General features: G+C 42.7%; 1 protein-coding gene across 1 annotated transcript in view; it reads right to left on the bottom strand.

Annotated features, from left to right (window-relative positions):
- Positions 1 to 262: 262 nt before the first annotated feature.
- The window catches only part of LOC138265562 (ceruloplasmin-like), a 267,602-nt gene continuing 243,673 nt past the window's right edge, over positions 263 to 24,191 (bottom strand). Inside the window, exons 18-19 of the mRNA XM_069213378.1 lie at positions 5,484 to 5,646; positions 263 to 681 (exon numbers count right to left, since the gene is read on the bottom strand). Coding sequence (XP_069069479.1) covers positions 635 to 681; positions 5,484 to 5,646 — 210 coding nt within the window. The 3' untranslated portion in view covers positions 263 to 634. The remainder of the gene's footprint in view (positions 682 to 5,483; positions 5,647 to 24,191) is intronic.

Here is a 24,191-nt window from a genome sequence, read left to right as displayed (position 1 = left end):
ACAAACCCCCTTGCACAAACTCACTACGTTATATTGAGTTTTACTTCCCTTTTAGTGTAAAAAAAAAAAAGTTTTTGAATTGAATATGAATTCCGATGTAGAGATGTTATCATTCTCTTTTTACAGGTTTCAAGGCTGCCTATCGCTCGTAGGGTGACTTAAAAAATAACAACTGCAATAATAGTTCTATCTGTAATTGCATCAGCAGATAAATTGTCCACATGTAGTTTAGAAACTTAAAGCCAAACATTGTTTTCTTTTTATACATATTTATTTAACTTTGTGTTTGTGTTTATTTTGATGCAATGGTTTATTGACAGTGATATATGTGCTCTGCGTTCATTACATAATATACGGGTGACACCTCATTCCCATTTTCTGCACTAAACTTCCCTTGTAGACCAATATCATTATTTTACCTTTCATGTTTCAAATCTATTGTAAAAATTGCATGTGTATGTGCTTTTCTTATGCATACTGTGCCATGTATTTAATATTCCTCAAAGACCCTCTTCTCATCCTCTTGAAATGTAAGCGCTCTGAATGTCTCTCCAATGCCAAAAGCGATCAGTGGTTTTAATTGAGCAGTCTTCTCTAGTTTGATGTTCTGTGTTGATCTTCAGTGGAACGTTTGCTAATTTGATAGGTGAGTTACAATTCTCTGCAAAATGGATGGTTTTTCTGTATGATAAAATATATATTTATATAGATGATTAGATTAATCAAAATATTATTGAACATTCAGATATACAGCAGGCTCATTTCACTTGATTTATTTAATGTCTTTTAACGTTACTTGTACAGATTACCATATGAGAGCTAAAAATACAAACTCCTAAATATGAAAACATTGAATTTTTAACTGAATATGGCTCCATTATAATGATCCCAGGGGACAAGCATGATGGTAGAAAAAAATGCCATATTCAAAAACATTCCTGCTAGTGACTATATTTATGAACTTAAATCAACTTATACAATAATTTATTTCAGTATAGTAGAGAGTACTACATGAAAACCCCTTTTAAAAATAAACGTTTTATATGTAGGCCATGAAATGGCCCTGCGACTTACCTGAAATCTACATACACATCAGATTTGTCACCCTAATTAGATTTGTCAAGGCGTTTCAGTTACATGATCTGAAGCACTTTATATCTATAAGCAAGTTATGTTAATTCAATTAAATGAATGACTAAGGCCAAATATAACATTTTCCAATCGCTTCTTATAGCTGATTGAAATACAAATTCAATATTACCTTCATGTGCATTCCAGTCAGCCCAACATCCTTAAATTCTAATAAAGTGGTGGAATTACCTCAAATGTTCCCGTTACATATTTCTTATTTAGCGCATTATAGTGATTGATAATCTAAGATCTTTATCACAATAACTTTTAATTCCTGTTTGTATAACATGCATAAAAAGTATTACTCCATTTTTCACAGATGCACAGCATAAAGCATGAGATTATTTTGACCCTCTAAAAATAAATAGAGGTGTACATGTTTGTATCTGGCTATGAGAACAGGCATGACACATTTCTGCTGTTCATGTTGCTTTTTATGTTAATAAATTTATATTTTCTATTTCCTTTTTATGCTTCCCCTATTTGGCAGGCCATACCTACAATAATAAGATAAGGTAACCCAAAAATGTAGAACAGCAACTGATGAGGATAATCTTATAGTTGTGCGTTATGCTGTTTAATGAACATCTGGTTAAAAAACAGGTGACTTCTTCACTTGTGTGTTCAGTGCTGCTGTGGAACATCTTATTGAATACAATAACAGTGAATTAGCTTTGCACATGAAAGCTGTTGAAATGCTAGCACAGTTCTGTAATACAGTAATTGTCAGAAACAGATCGCAGAAAATACAGCGATTGCATTAACCAGTTGATGGTGTTCCTCTTATCCATTAGAATTGAAGAATGTGGAAGGCTTAACTTGCTAACTGCCTGCAAAATTGCATGCCTATTCATCAAACAGTGCCATAGTTATTATCAAATAAACGCCTTTATGCCCATTCCATTAACCACGGAGTCTCTATGGTCGACTGTTGTAACTGCAGCTTTCCAAAGTGCTGGTAAATTTCCCAAGTTCATTATATAATTGTTTTTGACCTTGACTGGGATCAACAATTAAAGTGACATACCATGACATATAGTTCCAAAGTTACCCAACCCTTATACATAATATTAAAACATCTTCAGAACACTCAAATATTAATGCTGGGGAAACATTATAACGCTTATAAATTAATCTGTGTCTGTTAATTTACATTTTAAATATAGTGGTTTTGAAAAACATTTTCTGTGGCTATACCAATGCTGGTCATATAGAACTTATGTGTAACAAATCTTGATTTACTTCTGAACATAAAGGACACAGGGTGGAGTCCTGTTTTCAGCCTGCCCATCGACCTGTATAAGCCTTTAAGGGGAGGATACCCAATCTTAACTGCAATATACATCTTCTTTATTTTCCAAAATTGATGACTGGTAAATTTTGCGTTGTTTATAATTTTCTATATCAGGGAAGGTGTTACAGATTTTTAAATCCGTGCAATGCTTGCTGTCTAGAGTGTAACTTAATTTTGGGACCACATTTTTTAAGAAAGTTCTAAGTTGTCCAATTGACCATCCCTGCAGATGTCCAGCGTACACTCAAATGATTCTAGCACCAGTTGAAAGTTTACCATGTAGGCAGAATACCTTTTAGGGTCTACAAAAAGTTTCTGTCATTACGCTGTCTCCTAGGGAACCACTAGGGGCATGCATTATACTATATGACCAAGTAATTATTTATGCTAAAGATTGGGCTAATATACTGGTCAAGTTCATCTCCAGACCTAAGGGCTGAATTGGACCAGCTGCTTCAAACAAGCAAATTCTTTGAAGAACCTAACCCTTATAGCAGTTCATAAAAGACCATTCATTAATGGGAGCATATTCAACTTCACAAGAAAAGGCAGAAAGAATTTTGGTTTTATAAATACTCCATACATGCTTAAAATGTCTCTTTTTTTTTTTGTGGCATTATAAAACTTATTGAGGGCACAAGCTTGGGTCTATGCTTTATTTCCCAATAGTGCAAAATGATGTCCTTTTCCAAAGTCTTGCAAAAATATTCTACAAGGAAGGCTTGCTGCTTAACCTGCTCCAGTAGCTCAGCCCATAAGCATCATCCGAAAGATTTACAGCTTTTCCTACCCTTAAATGTAACATCTTTAGTTTTGGATGCATTTATTTTGAGAAAAATTCTCTTTAGCCTGTCTGTCCAAAATACCAATATTGTTCTGCAGGCAATTTGTGTTAGGTCAAATATAATCATATCATCAGTGTACATCAATATACTTTCGGCAGACTCATGGTCTATCGCAAGGCCAATTTCTCTTGCACCGGGCAGTCACACATGCAATTCGAGCGCACTGGAGGACAGGGAATGGGGAGCCTGCTCCTCTTTGCCCACGTATCTATATAGTGACGTCGGATGGGGTTCAGAAGGCCTACGTCTTTGTACAGGGCAATCAACTCAGGGACACTGGGGCCTCTTGAGGAGCTGAAACGTAAATGGGAGGTAGACTTAGAGACCCAGATTTCAGAAGGCGATTGGGACCAAATACTGGAAAGGGTACCGAAGATTTTGAGAAACGCTAGATTTCAGCTCACACAATTTTATATCTTACACAGAGCTTATCTTACTCCGTAGGGGCTGCGGGACCATTTCCGGGTCCCTGACGCGAAGTGCCCCCGGTGCGGGACAGAGGCTGCAGACTTCATTTATATGCTCTGGTCTTGCCCTCTGTTGAAGGTATACTGGAACTCGGTGGTGAGGGAAGTGGCGGATATAGTAGAACGTATGTTGCTTGTACAGCTGCACAATGCTTGTTACACCTTTTCCCACACACCCCAAGAATTGAGCAACCAGCAGATTTCAGGATCTCACATTCATACTTGCCAAAAGAGAGTTGATGAAGAACTGGAAAAGCACTACTGGCCCTAATCTTCCCAACTGGAGGAGAGACCTAAAGAAAAAGAAATGGTCTGAGAGTGAAAGACCGGTCCTACACGTAGAGCTTCGGAGGGGTAGAGGTTCTCCTGAAATTAAGGAGGCCTGGGACCAGCTTGTTTATAGGCTACATGACGAGATGTTCTGCACAGCAGGAGCAGAGCCAGCCTCTGTGGCTACCATTTGACAGGACGCAACACACAGTAGGTCACTAGAAGGCTTAAGCTGGGAATAGGAAGCATGCCCGAACACTACACCCTGGGGACACAGTGAGGTACGCGGGCAGCATGGGGGTGAAGGACAATGATTACATTAAAACCGGGTGGCAAGGGGGGGTGATGGCGGGAGCACGGGGGAGTTAAGGGTTGAGAAGTTTAGGTGTCGTATCATAGTTACACTCTACAGTGTCTCCATGGCATACTCTTAGTCTCCTTAGACACCTGCACTTGACAGCCAGGTTTGAAAATAGAGGGGCAGCACAGGAAGAGGCGGAAACGTTATTTGTTAGTATGTTAAGATTGCAATGCGCAAGTTTTACGATGATAGTCTAATGTACGATATTCAGTCCAATATGTACTGTTGAGACTGTGTACATGTCTGCATTCTTTGTAATTGCTTGTTTTGTAACGAGAAACTAATAAATCTGTTTAAAAAAAAATCAGTTTACATCAATATGTGGATGGGTTGAGAAAAAGGTTTAGGTGGGACATTTTGTGCCTGTGAAAAAAGGGCAGGTAGGTCTTAATGAAACAGAATAGTGGCACCAATAGGCATCTGTGTTTCAACCCACTTCTTGTTTTAATTTTTGGAGTTGAACCTTTGCTCCCACCTAACAATATTTTACACCAGGTAGATATATGCAGTGCGATCATCAATCTTAGCAGATTAGATGGCATGCCTAGTTTTGCAAGTTTACCCCTCTCCACTGACTCAAAGGCAGTTGAAAAATCTATATAATAACAGTATAAAGATTTTGAGATTTAAAAGTTGCATAATCATCAATCAAATTTAGCAAGATCGCTATGTGGTCCACAGATCTGAAATTTTGGTCTAAAACCAGACTGTTCTCTTGAATTAAGTCAATTCCCAAAAGCCCAGTCTTGTAGGTGGTCTAGAATACTTCTTTTGAGTCAATTTGCCTATAGTTCCCTGGTTCCGAGCAAAGACCCTTCTCGTGTATCAGCACTGCAATGCTTCTAACCCAAGACTTTGGCATTTGGCTCGTTCTATAACAATATACGAACAATGTTAAAAAAAATTCGCCCCATGCATCCTGATCAAGAAGTGCTGGGAACATTCCACCTAGTAAGAGTAGAATGTTATAAATTAAAAAGGAGAAACATAAAAAACAATGTTAGAGCAGAAGGCTTATACAAGCCATTAGAATCCTGGAGCTACTCTGTTGTTTTCAGTAAAGCTCTCAACCTTCCAATGTTCTAATTAACGTTATTTCATGTTTAACTCCTTACCTTCTTTCTCCAGCACACTATAGGTAGTTTCCATACCCGCAGAGATGTGGTCATTCACATGACAATGCAGCAGCCAAGTTCCAGAATATACAGCTTTCATTTCCAAAGTTTGATATGATCCCGGGAAAATGTTAAACACATCAGAGCGGTGCGCTCCAGTTGTCTGGAAGGAAACAGACAGTAAGATGCTTCCTTGAAAACTAATATGTTGGTCACCATGTTTATACCAAAATATATTTTTACTTCATGACTTTTTGTTAATAATGAAGTGTGTGATCTGTGGGCACTTGCAAGATGGGAATAGAGGTTGTGGTCTCAGAATATCACTTTAAGGAGTTGTCTGACATAATTTGTGTCTGAAATAGTTATTTATAAAATATTGACACTACGAGTTAATAACACAAAATCTACACCCAGTGGGATATCTTTGCAATGGTAATTCGGGACAATATTTCGACCACATGATATTTCTGTACACAACAGTCTGTAAAACAACTGACTTGATTAGGTGATAAAGGACGATTCTAGCAGTGAAATGTGTTTATTAGGATATTGATCAATACTTGGTTTATTAACTGCAGTCCAAAAATGATGCATTGTATACAGCTGAACTATGTGAGTCCACTGAGAATAGGTTCCTCAGAAAAGAAGAATTATTTCACAAATGATTGTGAAGGAATTGATACCCAGTTAGATTGATCTTCCCTACATCGGTGATTGCATTGATGTATGCCCTTGTTATGCAGGGCTAAACTTGCTTTAACTTTTTTGTGAAACAAGAGCAAAGTAAACCCAACAATGTGCCCCATACATCAGGTGCATAAAGAAGATAGTATGGTAATTGGAATGATGGTAATTGGGTCCTGATTACATTTTTGCCACTGTAAATCGAATAATAGTCTAGAATCATACATTTAGGAGGTTTAGGAGCCTCTTCAAAATGTCTCTCTTGCTTGAGCCTACAGAAGAAGCTTTTGTGCCTCAATTAATATTTAATTATAATGGAAATAGAGACCCTCATACACGTGTGCACTCTTAAGAATAACTGACCCAAGAGCCATATACATAATTGTTAGAGACACAGAAAACAAACCCCTACAAATGTGTAAAAAGCAAAACAAATGAACAATTGGTAGAAAAATGTATCTGAATCCTTTACAATATGAGCATTGGTATTTTTACAGTCTAAATTGTACTTTCATCATTCATCATTCATTACTTTATTCGGTACAAAAAGACCATAAAAGACATCAAATAAATAAAACATACAAATTTCTCAATCATAAAAATTTCTACAAAAAATTATTAATACATTTTCCGAATACCATGAGCAGCATATATGAAATTGAACACAGCCTGAATTATGTCCATATTTCCCAGATTATGTAAGTGGGAATAAGCAAGCTGGCTAGTTCTAATACTGTTAGACAGAAATAACGGACGTAAAAACCTTTTTCTTGGAACAGCATATAAAGTGCAAAAAAGCATAAAATGTAATGTACTCTGAGGTGTCTTTCCATCACAGCGACAAGGAGGGAGGTTCCTGAACCAGGTTCCACATACTGGAAATGCTACCAGGTAGTGTAAGATATTTAAACTTAGCCTCATGAGTAAAAACCTTTGTCGCTCGTGATTGATAATGGTCAGATACAGCTTTGGTTGAAGTTGTTGTGTCTCATGCCTCATCCATAATCTCATTACACCAGAGGCTTGCTCCGTGGCCTGATTTTTCTGCCAGAATATGTCTTTAACCTTCTTAATGTCCTGTCTTGTTAGAGTATCTGGTTTAAGAAAAAAATCCTCCTAATCCTAATGATAGGAGAGAGAGATAAACATATCTAAGCCAGGGTATATCCAGAGATCGTGACAAGAGGAGACAATCCTGTATCACCTTTCTACATAAAAACGCTTCTGGCTTAGCCCAGATATTTACCCACAATATTACAGGTTGAAGTTTTATATAGCTAGATATGTATCTCAAACCTAGGGCCAGATGTAGCAAACCATTTGCGAGTCGCAAACTGCGAAAATCGCCGTTTGCGAGTCGCAAACGTGGGTTTGCCATGCAGAAATGCATATTGCGAGTCGTTACCGACTCGCAATATGCATTTCTGACTCGCAAATAGGAAGGGGTGTTCCCTTCCTATTTGCGAGTCGCAGTGGGATGCAATACCATTTGCGACCGCGTACGCGGTCGCAAATGGCATTGCAGTTACCATCCACTTCAAGTGGATGGTAACCCACTCGCAAATTGGAAGGGGTCCTCATGGGACCCCTTCCAGTTTGTGACTGGACCCAAAAATATTTTTTCAGGGCAGGGAGTGGTCCAAGGGACCACTCCCTGCCCTGAAAAAATACCGAAACAAAAGGTTTCGTTTTTTTTTAAGTGCAGCTCGTTTTCCTGTAAGGAAAACGGGCTACACTTAAAAAAAAAAAAAATGCTTTATTTAAAAGCAGGTCACGAACATGGAGGTCTGCTGACGTCAGCAGGCCTCCATGTTAGCGAGTGCCTATACTCGCTATGGGGCCGCAATTTGTGACCCACCTCATGAATATTCATGAGGTGGGTCATTGCGACCCCATAGCGAGTCGCAGTCGGTGTCTAAGACACCGTACTGCATAGCAATTTGCGACTTGCAAATTGCGAGTCGCAGGGACTCGCAATTTGCAAGTCGCAAATTGCCGATTTGCTACATCTGGCCCTTACTTCTTTATGACAGAACATTACTGGTGTAGATTGGGGGACTGCTAATAACCTTCTTAAAAATTTATTTTCTATAGTCTGAAGTCCTGTACATTCTGCATGCCCCCAAACCCCGGCTCCAAATGTCGCAATAGAAAGACTCTTAGAGGAGAAGATAGTCATCATTTCCTTAACAGGTTTATGTCGGAGTCTTTTCGGAATGGCTTTTTGGAATTGTATTGAACGTGTATTAACTAAAAATTTCCAATTAAAATCTACATCAATGGGGACCCCCAGATACGTAAAATGTGGGACCTTGAGTATCTCATGCCCATCTAAAACAATTTTTTTCATTTTTGCTAATTTGGGTCCGGTCTTCATCACAAATGACTTAGTTCTGTTAATTTTAAGACCGAGGTTCCCCATAAAAGTATTAAAAGCATTTAATAAAATCTGGAGGCCATTTGCTGTCCTTGAAATGAGTACAGCATCGTCCGCATACAAGAGTACAGGGATTGGAGAATTATTGATGACTGGGGAATCCTTCCCTAATTCACAAAGAAATTTCTCTAACCCGTTTATATACAAGAGAAAAAGAAAAGGGGCAAGGACACAACCCTGTCTAACCCCCTTTAATGAGGGAAATTTCTCTGTCATACATCCCTCCCGGGAATAACGGACCCGAGCCTCTGTACAGGCATGAAGTTTGCTAAGTAAGATGACTATATCTTTATCCACGCCCATATCCAGCATTACCATCCACAATTTCTCCCTGTTAACTGTATCAAAGGCACAGGACAGATCCATGAATGCTAGACGTATACAGCCCCTTTTGACTTTGGTATATTTCTGGACTATGAGGGTCAAGTTAAGAGTTTGTTCTACTGTGCCCACACCTGGCCGAAAGCCAAATTGTATTTCTGAGAGGGAGTGAGATTCAGTCGCCCATTCCTCTAACTTATTTAGGATCACTCGACCTAAAATTTTGACTGAACTATCCAATAAAGAAATTGGGCGATAGCACAAGGGATCTGCCCTATCTCCCTTCTTAAAAATCGGGACGATGATCGCCTCTTTCCAAGAATCTACTAAAGGGCCTGCCACAGCCGATCTCAGGACATTGGTAAGCAGTGGTCCCCAGAAATCTGGGAGTGCTTTATATAAATCGGCAGGAATTCTGTCTGGGCCAGGGGCTTTCTCAGAGGGGCAGTCTTGAATGGCTTGTTTAACATCGTCCACACTTATAATATTGCTAAAGGCCAGACTTAGCTGATCATTTCCTGCAAGCTTCAGGCAGTTTAACATTTCTGATTGAACATTTGTCTCTGTGGCGAAAGTTTTTTTTTTAAATAATCCACCCAAGTCTTGGCTGGAATGACAGTATCCATGGACGTCTCATGTTTATCATTCAACAATGAAGAGTTAACCACATGCCAAAATGAAGTTGGGCCTTTAATTTTACTTGCATCCATCAATTCCTCCCACGCAGATTCACTTAGTTCGACTTTCCTTTTGGCAAGTGCTTCTTTATAATTTTTCCTAGCAATTTTTATTGCTTGTCGATCTTGGGGAGAAGCATTGATTGTTTTCTTTAACTTGCTTAAGGATGTGGTGCATGCGTGGTTAAACCATCTTGAGCCATTGACTTTGTTAGTGCGAGAGGGCTGTAATTTCTCCGCCATATACTTTGTCAAAGAGGAAAATGCACGGACAATTTCATGGGGGACCCTATCTTCATCCAGGGATGTCATAACATCTGACCATTTATTCAGGAATAGATCTTTAAAGAAGGTATTACTATTTATCTTTCCCCATTTGATTGTGAGTCCTTTTTGGGATGAGAGCTTCATAGCAGGGTGTCGCTTCCCTCTTCTTGAGTCGCTCGTCAGGTCCAAGTTAATCACAATAGATAAGGGGTTATGGTCACTAATACAGGTCGGGGTCACCCTGAATTGTCCTGCTATAGAGGATAATTCTCTAGAATAAATAATATAATCAATAGTAGTGTGAGTATCCCCCCTTACAAATGTTGGTATCCCTCTAATAACTGGTATGGGGCGAAAAAGAGAATTTGCTGTTATCAGAGAGTTAAGAGCATTCCCATATGGGGAGTGTTTAAAATGTTGAATGGGATTATCATTTTCGTCCAAAAGTCCACAGCAATCCAAGAACTCTGGCTCACACAGATGGGCATTAAAATCACCAGCCCAGACTATTCTTAGGTCCTTTTTGCTAATAGTTGTTACCTTATGTATTAATGTCTCCAAACTACTAACCACACTTATATCAGAATTGTCAAAGGTATTATTATAATAGTTGATCAGTAATATATCAAATGGCTCTACTAATTTCAAAGATAAAGCCAGAAAAAAAGGAGATGTGCCCACAACACGTGCTTCCATCCCTCCGGCCTCTACAGATAGAAAAGTAACCAGGCCGCCCTTAGCTCTACCTGCGGAGGCCTTAGTTGCAGGAACACTTTATGTGGTATAACCATTAATGTGCGGGGATTCTGTGAGCCAGGTCTCCTGGCAGCAGATAAAAAGATTTTCCGTCACTAATTTTATCCAGTCAGGGTTTCCAATTTTTGATTTTAAACCTGCAACATTCCAGGAAATAATCCCTAGGGCTGTCATACCCTGTGTGTCATATATATCGGGGGCTCCCTTGGATTGCGAGGAGGACTGTGGCAGTATATTTGTCTCCAAAGGGCCTTGCAGTAAAGGCTCAATTACTGATGGTCAATCTAACTGCTCTAGTGAGGTCAGAGGCTCATACCTATTAGATAGTGTCCAGACAGTATCAGGGGAGTTAGAGGGACCAGGGTTGCTGAGATTCTGATTCCCTGGACGAGTTGGATCAGGATAGCATGAATTTAATGTCGGGAAAATAAACATAGTCAAGCGTTGTACTCTTATAGGTCCTACAGATGGTCTCATAGTCGAAAGATGGTGATACAAAGCGTTGACAGTTCAGGGACTCCTAAAGTTTATTATAATACAATCCCCAGGTGATGCTTTAGCGGATGAGCCAACCCAAGGGACCCTTCTTACAGTTAAAATGTCCCTATGGAAATCTACCCGCCCTCCCGAATGCTTTCCTACCCAATGAGTCACTTTGTTTAACAGTGACACATGGGACTCGTGGTGAGTATTTTCTAGTATAGGGACGTTTTCCAGGATTAAGATATAGGGGGCACATGCCAGCGGAATCCTCGGGCAGGCTACTTGAGTTCTTGTTATCTCATGACCCACTAAGCCTTCCCGTTTGGTTGTACCCCACTGAGACTGTAAGTTTATAGAATCCTGGAATACCTCTGAATTCAGAGGTTTTTGGGTTGGGTTCTGGGCAGGAGTCAATCTATAGTTTTGATGCTGGTGAATGGGCGAAGCTGGTAAGCATTCAGGGGCGGAATGATTATTCTGAGGTTCTGCCCTCGATGGTATAGGGTTTATGTTTATTATAAGCTCAACCTTCTGCTCAAGAATAGCCACTCGCTCCAGAACTAATGAACACAGCTTTTTTATATCTCTAAGTTGATCTTCAATCTGAGAGAAACAAGTTATAATTAGATCCGGATTTTTACAATCTTTTGGCTGTTTCCCTATAATTTTTTTTTTTAGGGGGCTAGATAGAGATTTCCTCTTGTTCTTCTTAGTTCCTGATAGGGGCTTTCCAAAGTCATACCTGTCTGCAGGAGATCCAACTTGATCCATGGGGGTTACTGCAGTATTGGGGGGGGATTACTTGCCTGCTTTTTTTGGGGGGTGGACTCTCTGGAGTTGTGGGAGTAATTAAATCAATTTCTGTTGTTACACAAGAGTTTCCTGTCTTAGTCTTGCTTAGTGAAGATATTACAGTCAAAGTCCTTCCCTCCCCCCCACCCTTTCCTGCTTTCTCAAGAGACGACTCTAGAGTGGCTTCTACTCTCCCTATCTCCGTCTCAATGGCGCCCATTACTGAAGTTAGGTAGCTTGTTATCAACCTAGGTGGGGGGGCCTCCTGAATTGGATCCCTTCCCCCATTGTCTTCTTTACGTTTTCCCATTAAAGCAGGCTAATCCTTTATCCAAGAAAGAGGCGCCGTATATTTCTTTAGTAGGTGTGTTGGTCTCAGTGCCCCAGGCTAGGGAGAAGTGAAGCCAAGTTATACTCAGGTCCTATCCTCTGTCTTTGGGGAAATTGTCCAGCCGCAACCTCCTGCCACACCAAGCCCCCTCAAATTGTAGCGCAGTAGGCACCTTGTGCGTATTACGCGTATATAAATCAGCAGGGTACAGAGGACGAACTAAATTAAGAATACATTTTAAATACCCAAGTCACAGATGGCGAAGACTCCTCTCTGCCTTCCTTTAATCAGCAGCTCTCCATAAAACTGGGTCCTACAGTAGATAAAGAAAGAAATGAAAGGGAGGGGGCCCAGCCCAGTCTCTTCCTGGCGATGACGGGCGAAGGACGGGCCCGCCCTTGGCCCGGGCTTTGCCTGGGCGCCGCCCGCGCGCATCCCGCCAAGGCAGGAGCACGTCTTTCGATTTAAAGGGCTCCTGCCCTCCTCCTTTGCAGCACCACCAACAACGCGCGCTTCCCACGAGGTGGGAGCGCGTCCTTCGATTTAAAGGGCTCCTGCCCTCCTCCTTTGCAGCACCACCAACAACGCGCGCTTCCCGCATTAATGACATGGAGTGAGTGAGTGAACCAGAAAGCCGAATTACTGCCAGGCGTTTCGAAGGAGGGAATGCTATCTCTGCTCCCGTAGAGCATTTTCGAAAAAATAGGGCGAAAGTTAATTTCACATCATATTTTCACAAGAATTTGTTAAAAAATATTGTTTTTCAATGGATATGTTTAGTGTTTTCCAATACCCTTACTGCCTACCAATCAAGCCACTCCTCTGCTATCTTTGGAAAAAATGGTGTCAAAACCTTGCCCCTTTCAGCAAAGTCTCCCCCCAAAAATGGCTTAGAAGCCAAATTTATTGCAGGTATTTCAAACATTTTGGTATACGTTTTCACACGTCTCACCAGTCGTGCAGGTCCTGGCCTCCAGCAGCACTAGCAATAATGTCATAAAAAGATTTATAAATGTAGATGATATGTTTCCACCTGTTTATGAGGAAGCAACATTAGCAACTGAATTCCAGAAACAGGCATGCATTTTCCCTCAAATATCAGCTTTTAATGTGTTTAGCAAACAATTTTGTCCCCTGACGTCCACTTTTTAGTTTCTTAAATTACAAACATTTTGCAAACAATAACTTGCCATTTCCCGATGATTCCACTATCTTGTCCTTAAATGTCAGTTTTTCAATGTTTTGTTTAGTAAATACATGCGTCATCCCTGAATATCAGCTTGGTATTTTCATCAGCTACTTTTGCCACACATGCACAGATTCTGCCTTACACACCCATCTCATTCATGTGTCAGTGATGCACTGCACATCCCAGGAATGCCACCACTTTCCAATCAGTAGTCAATATCATATCAGGATGCTCAAAATTAATGAGTACCTACATGTTAAGTTCACCATTATATCAGGCATTTATTCTGTAATGCAGAGGCTGTCTTAGTTATGCCAAGAATGCGGAGCACTATTCCCAGAGGCAGCATCCTGCCAAGATTGAACACCAAAGTAGTGCCCCATAGTGCAAGGCAGCTTCTCGCACGTGGGACTTAATTTGACTCTGCCTGCCCTTGCAGGACCACATAGCCCCAACCCCCTGCCTCAGCAGAGAAGGTGGGGCCACTGTGGGGAGTGCTACATAACACAAGTCACCTAAGTCCAAAAGCGATTCTAACTCTACTTATCTGGTGGAAGGGCTGGTTGGCTTTATGGAAACCGTATCAAGCCGTCTTGGGGCATTGGAAAATCTACTGTTGAAACTTGATCTAATTGCGGGGCATAGTTTGGACTTGCCTAAACCTGACATGGATGATAATTTTTTCCATCAAGCCTCTTGTGTTAACACAAAGAGAAAGGCTCTGCCTCCCATGAAGAGAACTACATCCAGTAGTGCTCCTGCACAAAGCGGCAGCATTGAGAATTGCTCCCTGGGAGCTGAGAATCGGCATGTTTTGGACCTTCTACCAGCTGCCAAGCCCTATACTGACATCTTTAAAAGTGTTCTTACTTTGCTCCTACAAAGTTCCTACTTTCTTCCTGCAAAGTTCCTACTTTGGCCCTGGCAAAGTAGAAAGGCATGATCAACTACTTAATAGGTTCACTCCCTGGTTTCCCCTATGGTTGAAAGGCACTACTACCTTATAGAGGGACATCTGTATGATACAAAGAGTTGCATGGATTGGGAATAGTCCTAAATTGGATGATGGTGAGTGTGTCATTGTTAACCCTGGCGGTCCTCAGTCCTAAATTTAATGTGGCGGTATTACCGCCAACAGGCTGGCAGTACATACCGCCACATTATGAGATTGGCAGGTTGGCTACAGCCAACCCATCACTTCTCCACTCATAATGCCATGGGGATATGTGCCACCAGGCCAGAGATGTCTATCTCCAGCCCGACGGCTGACATATTACTGCCCATGACATTATGAGCCAGCCTACCACCATGGTTTTCGTGGCGTTAGCAACGCCACAAAAACCATGGCGGTTGGCCCTACCGGTGACAGGGAACTTCTTCCCTGTCACTGGTAGGCGGCTCCCCCACCCCTCTAACACTCACCTGACACCCCCCTCCATCCAAACTCACCCATCCCCCCCCCATAAACACACTAACCCCCACCCCGGTACACAAACTAACCCCCCCTCCGATCCACTCACTCACCCTCCACCCCCTCCGATACATTCACACACCCCCACCCACATACACGCACACACCCGTAGACACGTACACAGACACCCACACGCACCACGCATACACCCATTCACTTACATTGGCATACACACCTTTATACACGCATACTTGCAGACATACTCACACACATTCTTACACACAATCACACTGACATGCAGACGCACTCACTTCACCATTCTTACACGCGTTCACATTCACACACACTCACACGTTCATCCACACACACACACACACACAAAACACCCACCACCCTCCCACCCCCCCCTTCCCTGTCAGACGCCCAACTTACCTTGTCCGGCATGGAGGTTGTCCGGCAGGGAACAGGAAGGGGCTCTGCTACCGCCAGCAGCACCCCGCCAGCAGAACGCCACCAGGCTGTATTACTGGTCATAATAAGGCTGGTGGCATTCTACTGGCGTGGCAGTGCTGGTGTTAGCTCCAGATTACCACCTTCCGCCACTATGAACACTGCCTTATTTGCGCCCTTATTGTGGCGGAAGTCAGGCAGTGCTCATAATATGGTGGATGGATGGTAGCCGCTGTGGCGGTATGTTGGTGGCCATCACTGTGGCGGTAGGCAGTGTTTACCGCCAATGTGATAATGAGGGCCTGAGCATTTAGTTAGAAAAATGTTTTCGAGACTCTTCAACCACATGGAGACCAGAAGAAGAATAGGAGCCATCCTTCTGGGATTCTTCTACAGACCAAAAACCACCCATGACTCACAAGTTTTTCCGGGATCCAAGGACAGGGTGGAGCTGCTACCTAAACACATCTTCTGCTTCATAACCGATACGCTGTATTTGCCCAGTGTGAACTCGTGGAAGGACATATAACAAATTGCGCTGCTCTTGTTACGTGCCGGGTCTTGTGATGCTTTAAATAGCCATGTTAATGGTAACAATGATTTATATGGTCATAATTCTCTTGGACACTCTTGCATAACATCAGGCAATAGTGTGACCTTGGCATCAAAGACAACAGGAAAAATAGGAACATGGAATGTGTTTGGTTTGGGTTCCAAAATGTGTAATTCTCAATGGTTAGATATTATACATAGTTACAACACAATTACATTCAAGAGACATGGATGGTTACAAGGCTATATGTCCTACTTTACACAAGTTAATCCGGGGCTTTCAGGCCAAGGCTTGGTTACTAAATCTGATATTGACTTCATTTCCCAGCCGTGTTATTAGAGTGGACTTGTGTTCTTGTAATTTTCAATTTCTCTGATTGGAGTATTGCTCCTGAAGCTTTTGCCTAATTTTTGCTTAATTAAATTTTAACAAATGATTTGACGCCAGGAGTTGTAGCCTTAACAATACTGTGAGTAGGGAGCTAGAGAGTTTCTCTACCCGTTCTGGGGAGTGTTTCTCCATTTTATGGTTGGGTATTGTCCATATCTGTTGCTGTGACCGAGTAGGCATGATGATTTGCAGTCTAAGCGATATTCATGGGAAACTCTAATGCACGTTAGTCCCAACTCCTATGGGGATGCTCTTAATGAACTTGTTATTAAGCATAGACTGCACTTTGCATTTGACTCACTAGCTGGTTTCCCCGTCTTAAAGACAACATATACAGTCACAGTATTATAAATTTTATTTTCTTTGCAGGGGATATGCTAGGTCTCCTCTCAGTAAAAAGTTCAAGAAAATACATTTAGCAATAATAACCTACTTGCAACTCCACGCGCATGCTACACACCACTCCTGAAAACCAGTAGGGTGTCTGTCTCCTTAGCTGCCACTAAAATTGAAGGGGTTTTACAGGCATGAGATAGGGTTGTGAAACTGAAGTTGTTAATAGTATAGTCGCACACAAAAGGGAAGCACTCTTTACATGTCTGGATGTTGATGGGGGCCCCATTGAGATTAAAGAAATATTATGGCAAAAATTACTTTGCTAAGGCTGCACCTTCCTATACATTTTATTGAGTGCAAGATTGGTGCTCAAACACTAAAGACGTACCCGTCGACAAAGTACGTATACTGGGATAGAAAAGAACCTAAACCAGTTAATATGAAATTAAAAAGACAATTAGTGGAGCACACATATATTAAGAGTCCTAACTGTCTAGAGTAATGGATTCAGTAGTCTATGAGCGTTGATGATGCTATATGAGAGTACAATAAACACCAAAATGCAATAATTGAATCCATTACTCTCGACAGTTAGGACTCTTAATATATGTGTGCTCCACTAATTGTCTTTTTGATCACATTGAGATTAATTTGACTCTCTGTGAACATCGATTGGGAGATGATTACCCTTGTGAACTCCTGGCAGAAATCTGTTATATGTTTTGATTCCAACTGCTCAAAAGTACATGCTGTCCTATTAAAATCTATGTCAGCTCTGATGCCTGTGAGTCCCTTATAGAAGCTAGTATTCTGAAGGATCTCGGCTGTTGTGAAAAGCAATAAACAACCCCTTCTTGAACAATCACACTGAGGCAGAGAGCGCTATGCTTATTGCCCCTGATATATGGGTTGAGCACTTCAAAGAGGTGTATGGCAATCCAAAGTTATCAAATCATCCTGTTGGCCTAATGGTAGAAAATCCAGTGGCATATGTTACAGGAATGATGATCAAAATGCATGAAATTATAGCTGCCATAAATAGTTTCCCCACTGGGAGGGCACCTGGTCCCAGTGGGGTCACTGCAGATTTATTTAAAGGTAATAATGACTTTTGGCACCCCTCCTGATTAATGTTCCAATGCCTTCTCTAAGATAAGGCCACCAAGGTCCCCATCACACTCTTCATGCCCATATTCAAGAAAGGTGATAGAAGTAATCCAACATGTTATTGCCCTATCCACTTGATTAATTCAATAACAAAGATTATGGGCACAGTCATCATCAACACAGGCTTTATTCAGTCACATTTAACCATCAAAGCAAAATAACATCACAGCAGGTAAAATACTAGTGTACATAATAAATACACAGGTAAAAGATTTAAGGAAAGAAGACAACAATCATAAAGAAATAAAATAAAATTGGTTAAAAGAACAAAGATACATGTATTCCTTGACATGCTGCCACTAGGGACTGTCTAACCGCCTTAATTAAAGAGAGAGACTGTCTCTTATCAGCATCCTGGGTACAGTTTGCAATATCTCATATTGCTTTTTACCTTCAGCCGGGGGGAAATCATGACAGTCATAACATGTATATATATATATATAGTGAATAAATAAATGGATTAAAAACAACATCCTTAAAGCAACTTTGCAGTGTCTCAGGCCCATGTTCCTGCAAACTGGACGAATCCACTTCTGCTGTGCAATCCCATAGGCTGGGCAAATAAACATAAAATGTACTATAGTTTCCGGAGTACAATTGCAGCTGGGGCATAGATCTGTTGTCAGAGCAGGTCGCCAGGTACTAGTAAAAAAGATCAGAGGTAAACACCCATACCTAAAATGGGCGTACAAACTTTTGGATAATAGGTCGGAAATCAGATCAAGGAAAGGTTCAAAGTGAGGATACCACTTGAAGTCAAGAAATTGTGATGTCAGTCAACCATGCGACGTGCATAACAAGTAATTTTTCTTAACATAGGACCAGTAGACTGATTTCAGATGTTTCTTCTGGGCGCTCCCTAAGTTATTAGGGTGTCTCCAGATGTCCCCAAGACCCAAAATATGGAACCACCTCGAAACATGCTTGAGCCAGGAGATAGAAAGTGCATTTGGTCTATCTAAAATGTCTTGTAAAGATTCTTTATATACAGCTCACTCAGGGGTAGTCCAGATGCGCACCCAGAAGAGTAAAGGTCTTGAGGCTATTACATCAGAAATGCGGGGGAACCCAAGATCCAAAAAAACTGGGATCAATGGAGTGTTACGAGGGCATGCAAGAAGAGTTCTTGTAAAGTTGTTTTCCCCTACAGATAATTTGCTAACATTGGAAAAGCCCCAGACCTCGGCACCATAAGACGCCGCACCCTGGGCCTTTGCTAAAAAAATCTTAATAGCTGGAGAAACAGCTTCCGCTGTGGTAGATTTGTAAAAGCGCAGGATGGGCACAGTCATTTTTAATTGTTTAGAGGTCTTGGCCCAGGAAAATAACATTGTGTCTGATCTTCAGTATTGGTTTCCGGGCAGGACTAGGCACTGTTGACAGGTGCCTAAATCTACAGTTAATAATGAGCAAATTTACCATGGCTAAGTCAGGGCATGTCTACCTAGCCTTTATGGATTTAAAGTTCGCTTTTGACCATGTAACCGCACTAACCTTTGGGGAATGATGATGGATATGGTAGTCGAGGCCAATATTGTCAATTTCCTGTGGAAACTCTACAGTAAGCTTTCAGTCAGTGTGAGGTATAGCCCAATGGGGGAAAGCAGTGAATGTATTTTGCTTTCCCGGGGTGTACAACAATACAGCATTTAGGCCCCACTTTTATTTACTTGGCCTGGAACAACATTTAGTTAACCTAAACACAGGTGTGCTATGTATAGGTTTTTTTACAGTCCCTTACTTTATGCAGGTATCACTGTTTTAACCGCCAGAACGCTTTAGTCAGCTTTCGGAAAGCACTGGAGCTAAGAATGAATCCCTTCAAAACCAAACCCACGTTATGACCTATGGTCCTAGGTCAAACAGAAAAAAATCCTTGTTTATTAACTCCACAAAAAGTGCATCTGTTCCAACTTTCCCATACTTAGGTATACTTTTTGTTGGAAATAGCACATGGAATCCACTTGGTGTTGCCAAGAATCCAAGTTTGCTTGTCCTCTTAAAGGACTGTTTAAGTTCATAACAACCTAGGAGCCAGGCCTTTTAAGGAGCTTGTGGCAGTACATGAAGCCAAATGCTTAGCAGTCGCAATTTGAGGCTCCAAAGTCTTGGAGATCAGACTATTTTGGCGTTCAGAGAGTTGAAAACGGGTGTTTGAAAAGACCGGTTGTGGTCCTATAGAGCGCAGCTAACATTTAAGTCATGCTGAACTCAGTCTCGTGAATTACATTATCCAAATCCAACTGCTCTTTTTGTGATTACCTATACGGACAAAGCCAGGGACTGATTTCAGTCATAAGGTGATTAGGTACTACATGAAGCTGGAAAAGGTCCAGAAATTCCCTGGCTAATATATATAAAGTCACTTTTGCTGATGGAAGCATTTTTGATTACATCAGTGTTCTCCAGGATTGGAGCTTTCATAGATTCACATGCTTGAATCATCCCAGTCGTCGAGGTGGGAGCCTCAAGGTAACCTTAAATACATGTAGCAATAAACTTTACACACTAGGCCCCAATGGCCCACCTAGGTTCTTTTATAGCTTATCCATGTCCTTTTGCAAAAAAGACCCAAAGTTGAGCCACAGCCAATCAGGCGTCCACACCCTCTAGAACACTCCCAACAGAGGCTCTTTCCCTCAGATTTTCTACTGCAAGTCGTGTGAAGGGAGTCTCCCTGAGCTCTGCTCAGTTTCCCTTTCTGACAGGATTTTTTCTCTCAGAAAATTTCACCTTTGCAATTTCAATATGTCTCAGCAGACTAGGAAGGGTCGGTTTAGGGATTGTGGCAGTTGTGGGAAGAAGAGACTTCATGTTGATGACCCCCACAGAAAGTGTATCTACTGCCTGCATCCTGACCACAAGGTGAGAGACTGTAAAATCTGTTGCACCTTTAGTCAGAAAACCCTCAAGGACCGTGAGGGTAGGCTTCTGTTGTGGCTGCAGAGACAGAAGAGCATGGAAAACCCATCTTCAGATGAGAGTGAAACATCATCTCACTCCCTCAAGAGACCTTGGGAGAAAGGAAGACTTATTGAGAAGCCACCGAAGAAAGTGGCTAAAAAGTCAAAGTATACATCTGTGGAGAAGCAGGGGCGCCAAGAGCCTGCTACCTCCGGATCAGAGGCCCAGGCAAAACTCTTCAAAAAGGTTCGCTCAGAGCCTATGACGCCTGTGGGAAAAAAGGCACCCACAAGAAGTGCTTCTCTGTCCCTGTCGCCGGCGAGGGATCGGTAAGACCTTCCTCTGATGCTCCCAAGAAACGCCAGTCGACGACGACCCCGTCGACGACTGTGTCGACGGTCACGACGACGACAATGACGTTGACGTTTACTACCAATGATGAGGACATTTATTCCCAGGTTGACGGAATGTTTGGTGTAGCCAGTAGTCCATCTCAGCTGCATGTAAAATGGCAGGACTTGGATGAGGAGGAGGAAGGGCAGGAGCAGCCCTATTATTCCTCAACTACACACCAACGTGACTCTTCATACCCAACGGGGAACAAGAATCTTCTTTCCCCATGCCTAGGTCATTGGTGACGGATCTCCAGGGTATGCTAAAGGACGACTATCGCGTTTTCCACCGTCGACGCCTGTAACTCCATCCAGGCCTTACAGTCAGCGGACACCTATGCAAACCCCTATGACCAGTCTCCCGGGAACACCGCACAGAAGCGTCCCATTGGTTCCCCAACCACAGGATGACCATATCTTGACGGACGACCAGATGGAAGAAGGGGAGATAATGGAGGCTGCTCCTAATGAGTGGGATGACTACTTCATTCCCATACTGTCATCGCCGCCGGCAGGACCGGTTGATTTACCCCCTGAGGATATCGGGGCTTTCCACAATTTAATGGAAAGGGTGGCCAAGAGATTCGACTTGCCTATTATTTCTCAGGAAACAGATAGTTTCTTATATGACTTCAAAGAGCCGCCAAGGAGATCAGTAAGAGCGATCCCGATAGTGGATTTCCTATGGCAGGAGGGGTTGAAGGCAATGAAAAATCCAGCGACAGTGCCTTCCCAAATGCCAAGGCTGGAAAAGAAGTACATGGCCCCTGATAACACTCCAGCCTGCTTAGTATCACAAACGAAGCCGGATTCGGTAATATCTCAGGCGGCGCAGCGTCGATCTAAAAACCCTTTGGCACCTATTGCAGCGCCTCCAGAGATGGACGGGAGGAGATTGGACAATATTGGTAAGAGATTTTCCTCAGTGGCGGCAATCCCGGGAAAGGCGGCTAACTCCTTGGCCATACTAGGAAGGTATGATCGCCAGATGTGGGCGAACATGTCTGCTTATCCTCTTGCCTGAGGATGTCAAGTTGGAAGCAAAGAAGGTGCTGCAAAAGGGTGAGCGGATCGCGGCGGAGATCATTGACTGCGCAATAGACATTTCCGCAACTCGCGGGAGCAGCGTTCTTACGTAGGCAGGGGTGGCTCAAGTCTACATCCTTCCGTCCGGAGGTCCAGAGCCGTTTTCTGGATATGGCATATAATGGGGAAAGTCTGTTTGGGAAGCATGTGGACGACATGCTACAGTCCATCAAAACGGATACTGATACAGCAAGATCGCTTGGTACCTTGCAGTACCGGAAGCAGCCCTTTCGTGGGACAAGGGGTAGAGGAAGTTATTCCTTTCGAGGTGGCTTCCAACAGTACAGACCCCAGTATCAGTCCTCTTCGACAGGACTCAGGCAGCAATACAGCCAGCATCCGCAGCATTATCGATTGCCACCTACCGCTGCACATAGGCACCCAGAGAAGGGCAGGCCGGTGCCATGGGGAAGAGATACCGGCAGAAAACAATGACCAGCTAGCCATACCAGCTTCCTACGCTACCAGGGGCTCAAAAATCGGGATCGCATCACTTCTCACTTCCTTCTTTGGAAAGCCACAACATCAGACAGGTGGGTGTTGGATGTAGTGGCTAAAGGGCATACTCTGGAGTTCATACAGAAACCACTGGACGTCCCTCAGTCAGGCCCTCCACCTCCACGATTAATCCAACTCCTCAAGGAAGTACAGGTGATGCTACGCAAGGGCGCAATAGAGCTGGTCCCTGCTCCTCACAGGAACAAGGGGTTCTATTCACGCTTCTTTCTGGTAAAGAAACCTTCAGGAGACGGGCGCCCCATTCTAGACTTAAGGTCACTAAATAAGATTCTGAAGAAACAATCTTTCAGGATGGTAACACTGCAGGACATCTTGCGCCTCCTGAGTACCGGAGATCATATGGCATCCCTAGACCTCCAGGATGCGTATTTTCATGTTCCAATACACCGCAACCATTGAAAATTCCTCAGGTTCAAGGTGGCTGGTATGCATCTACAGTTTCGGGTCCTTCCTTTCGGTTTGAAATCAGCCCCCAGAATTTTTACAAAGATGCTGGCTCCAGTGGGAGCTCACCTATGCCAGTCGGGCATGCAGGTGTTCCCTATCTCGACGACTGGCTCATCAAAGCACTGTCAAAGGCTCAGGTGGTGTGTCACATCTCTGTCTGCCTCCAGTTGTTCGACGACCTAGGGCTTACCATCAATTACCGGAAGTCACATCTTCGCCCCACACAGACATTGAATTTCTTAGGAGCGGTACTAGACACTGTCCGCAGCAAGGCGTACCCGTCTCAGGAAAGGAAACTAAAGTTGAACACGTTAGCCCGCAAGCTCTCAGCAAAAAAGTGCGTTTCAGTTCGCACCTACAAGTCATTGCTGCGAATGATCTTGTCATGCATTCCGCTGGTTCCAGACTGCAGACTGTATATGCGACCCCTTCAAGAGCAATTGGACGCTCAATGGTGCCAGGTACAGGGCTCTTTCAAGGACAAAATTCTGATCACATCGGAAATGCGAACCGCCATGGCTTGGTGGACGACACCGGCAAAATTTGTCCAGCGGTCTCACGTTTCTTCATCAGGTGCCCCGCTATATAGTGACGACGGATGCTTTCCTCGAAGGTTGGGGTGCCCACCTCCAAGATCTTCAGATCAGCAGATCCTGGACTCCAAAGGACAGTCAGCTCCACCTAAATCAGCTAGAGCTCAAGGCAATAGATTTTGCTCTAAAGGTTTTTTTTACCAAGGCTTCAGGGCTCGAATGTCTTAATCAGGATGGACAATACTACGAGCATGTTTTATATAAACAAGCAGGGTGGTACACGGTCTCTACAGCTCTCGCAGCAGGCTCCGAACGTCTGGAAATGGGCCATAGCGCACAACATTTCTCTAAAGGCGGAGCACGTGCCAGGACAGACCAACGTGCTGGCAGATACCCTGAGCAGGACAATTATCTCCTACCATGAGTGGGAACTGGACCAGTAGGTCCTCGACCAACTCTTCCAGTTATGAGGCAGACGAAACATTGATCTGTTTGCCACACTCGAGAACAAGAAATGCCCTTACTATGCAAGCTGGCTTCCCCAGAGAGGGTCGTGGGGAAATGCGTTTTCTATGAGATG

The sequence above is a fragment of the Pleurodeles waltl genome, chromosome 11, assembly GCF_031143425.1.
Source record: "Pleurodeles waltl isolate 20211129_DDA chromosome 11, aPleWal1.hap1.20221129, whole genome shotgun sequence".
Lineage (NCBI taxonomy): Eukaryota > Metazoa > Chordata > Amphibia > Caudata > Salamandridae > Pleurodeles > Pleurodeles waltl.
This window is presented reverse-complemented; position numbering and strand designations above follow the sequence as displayed.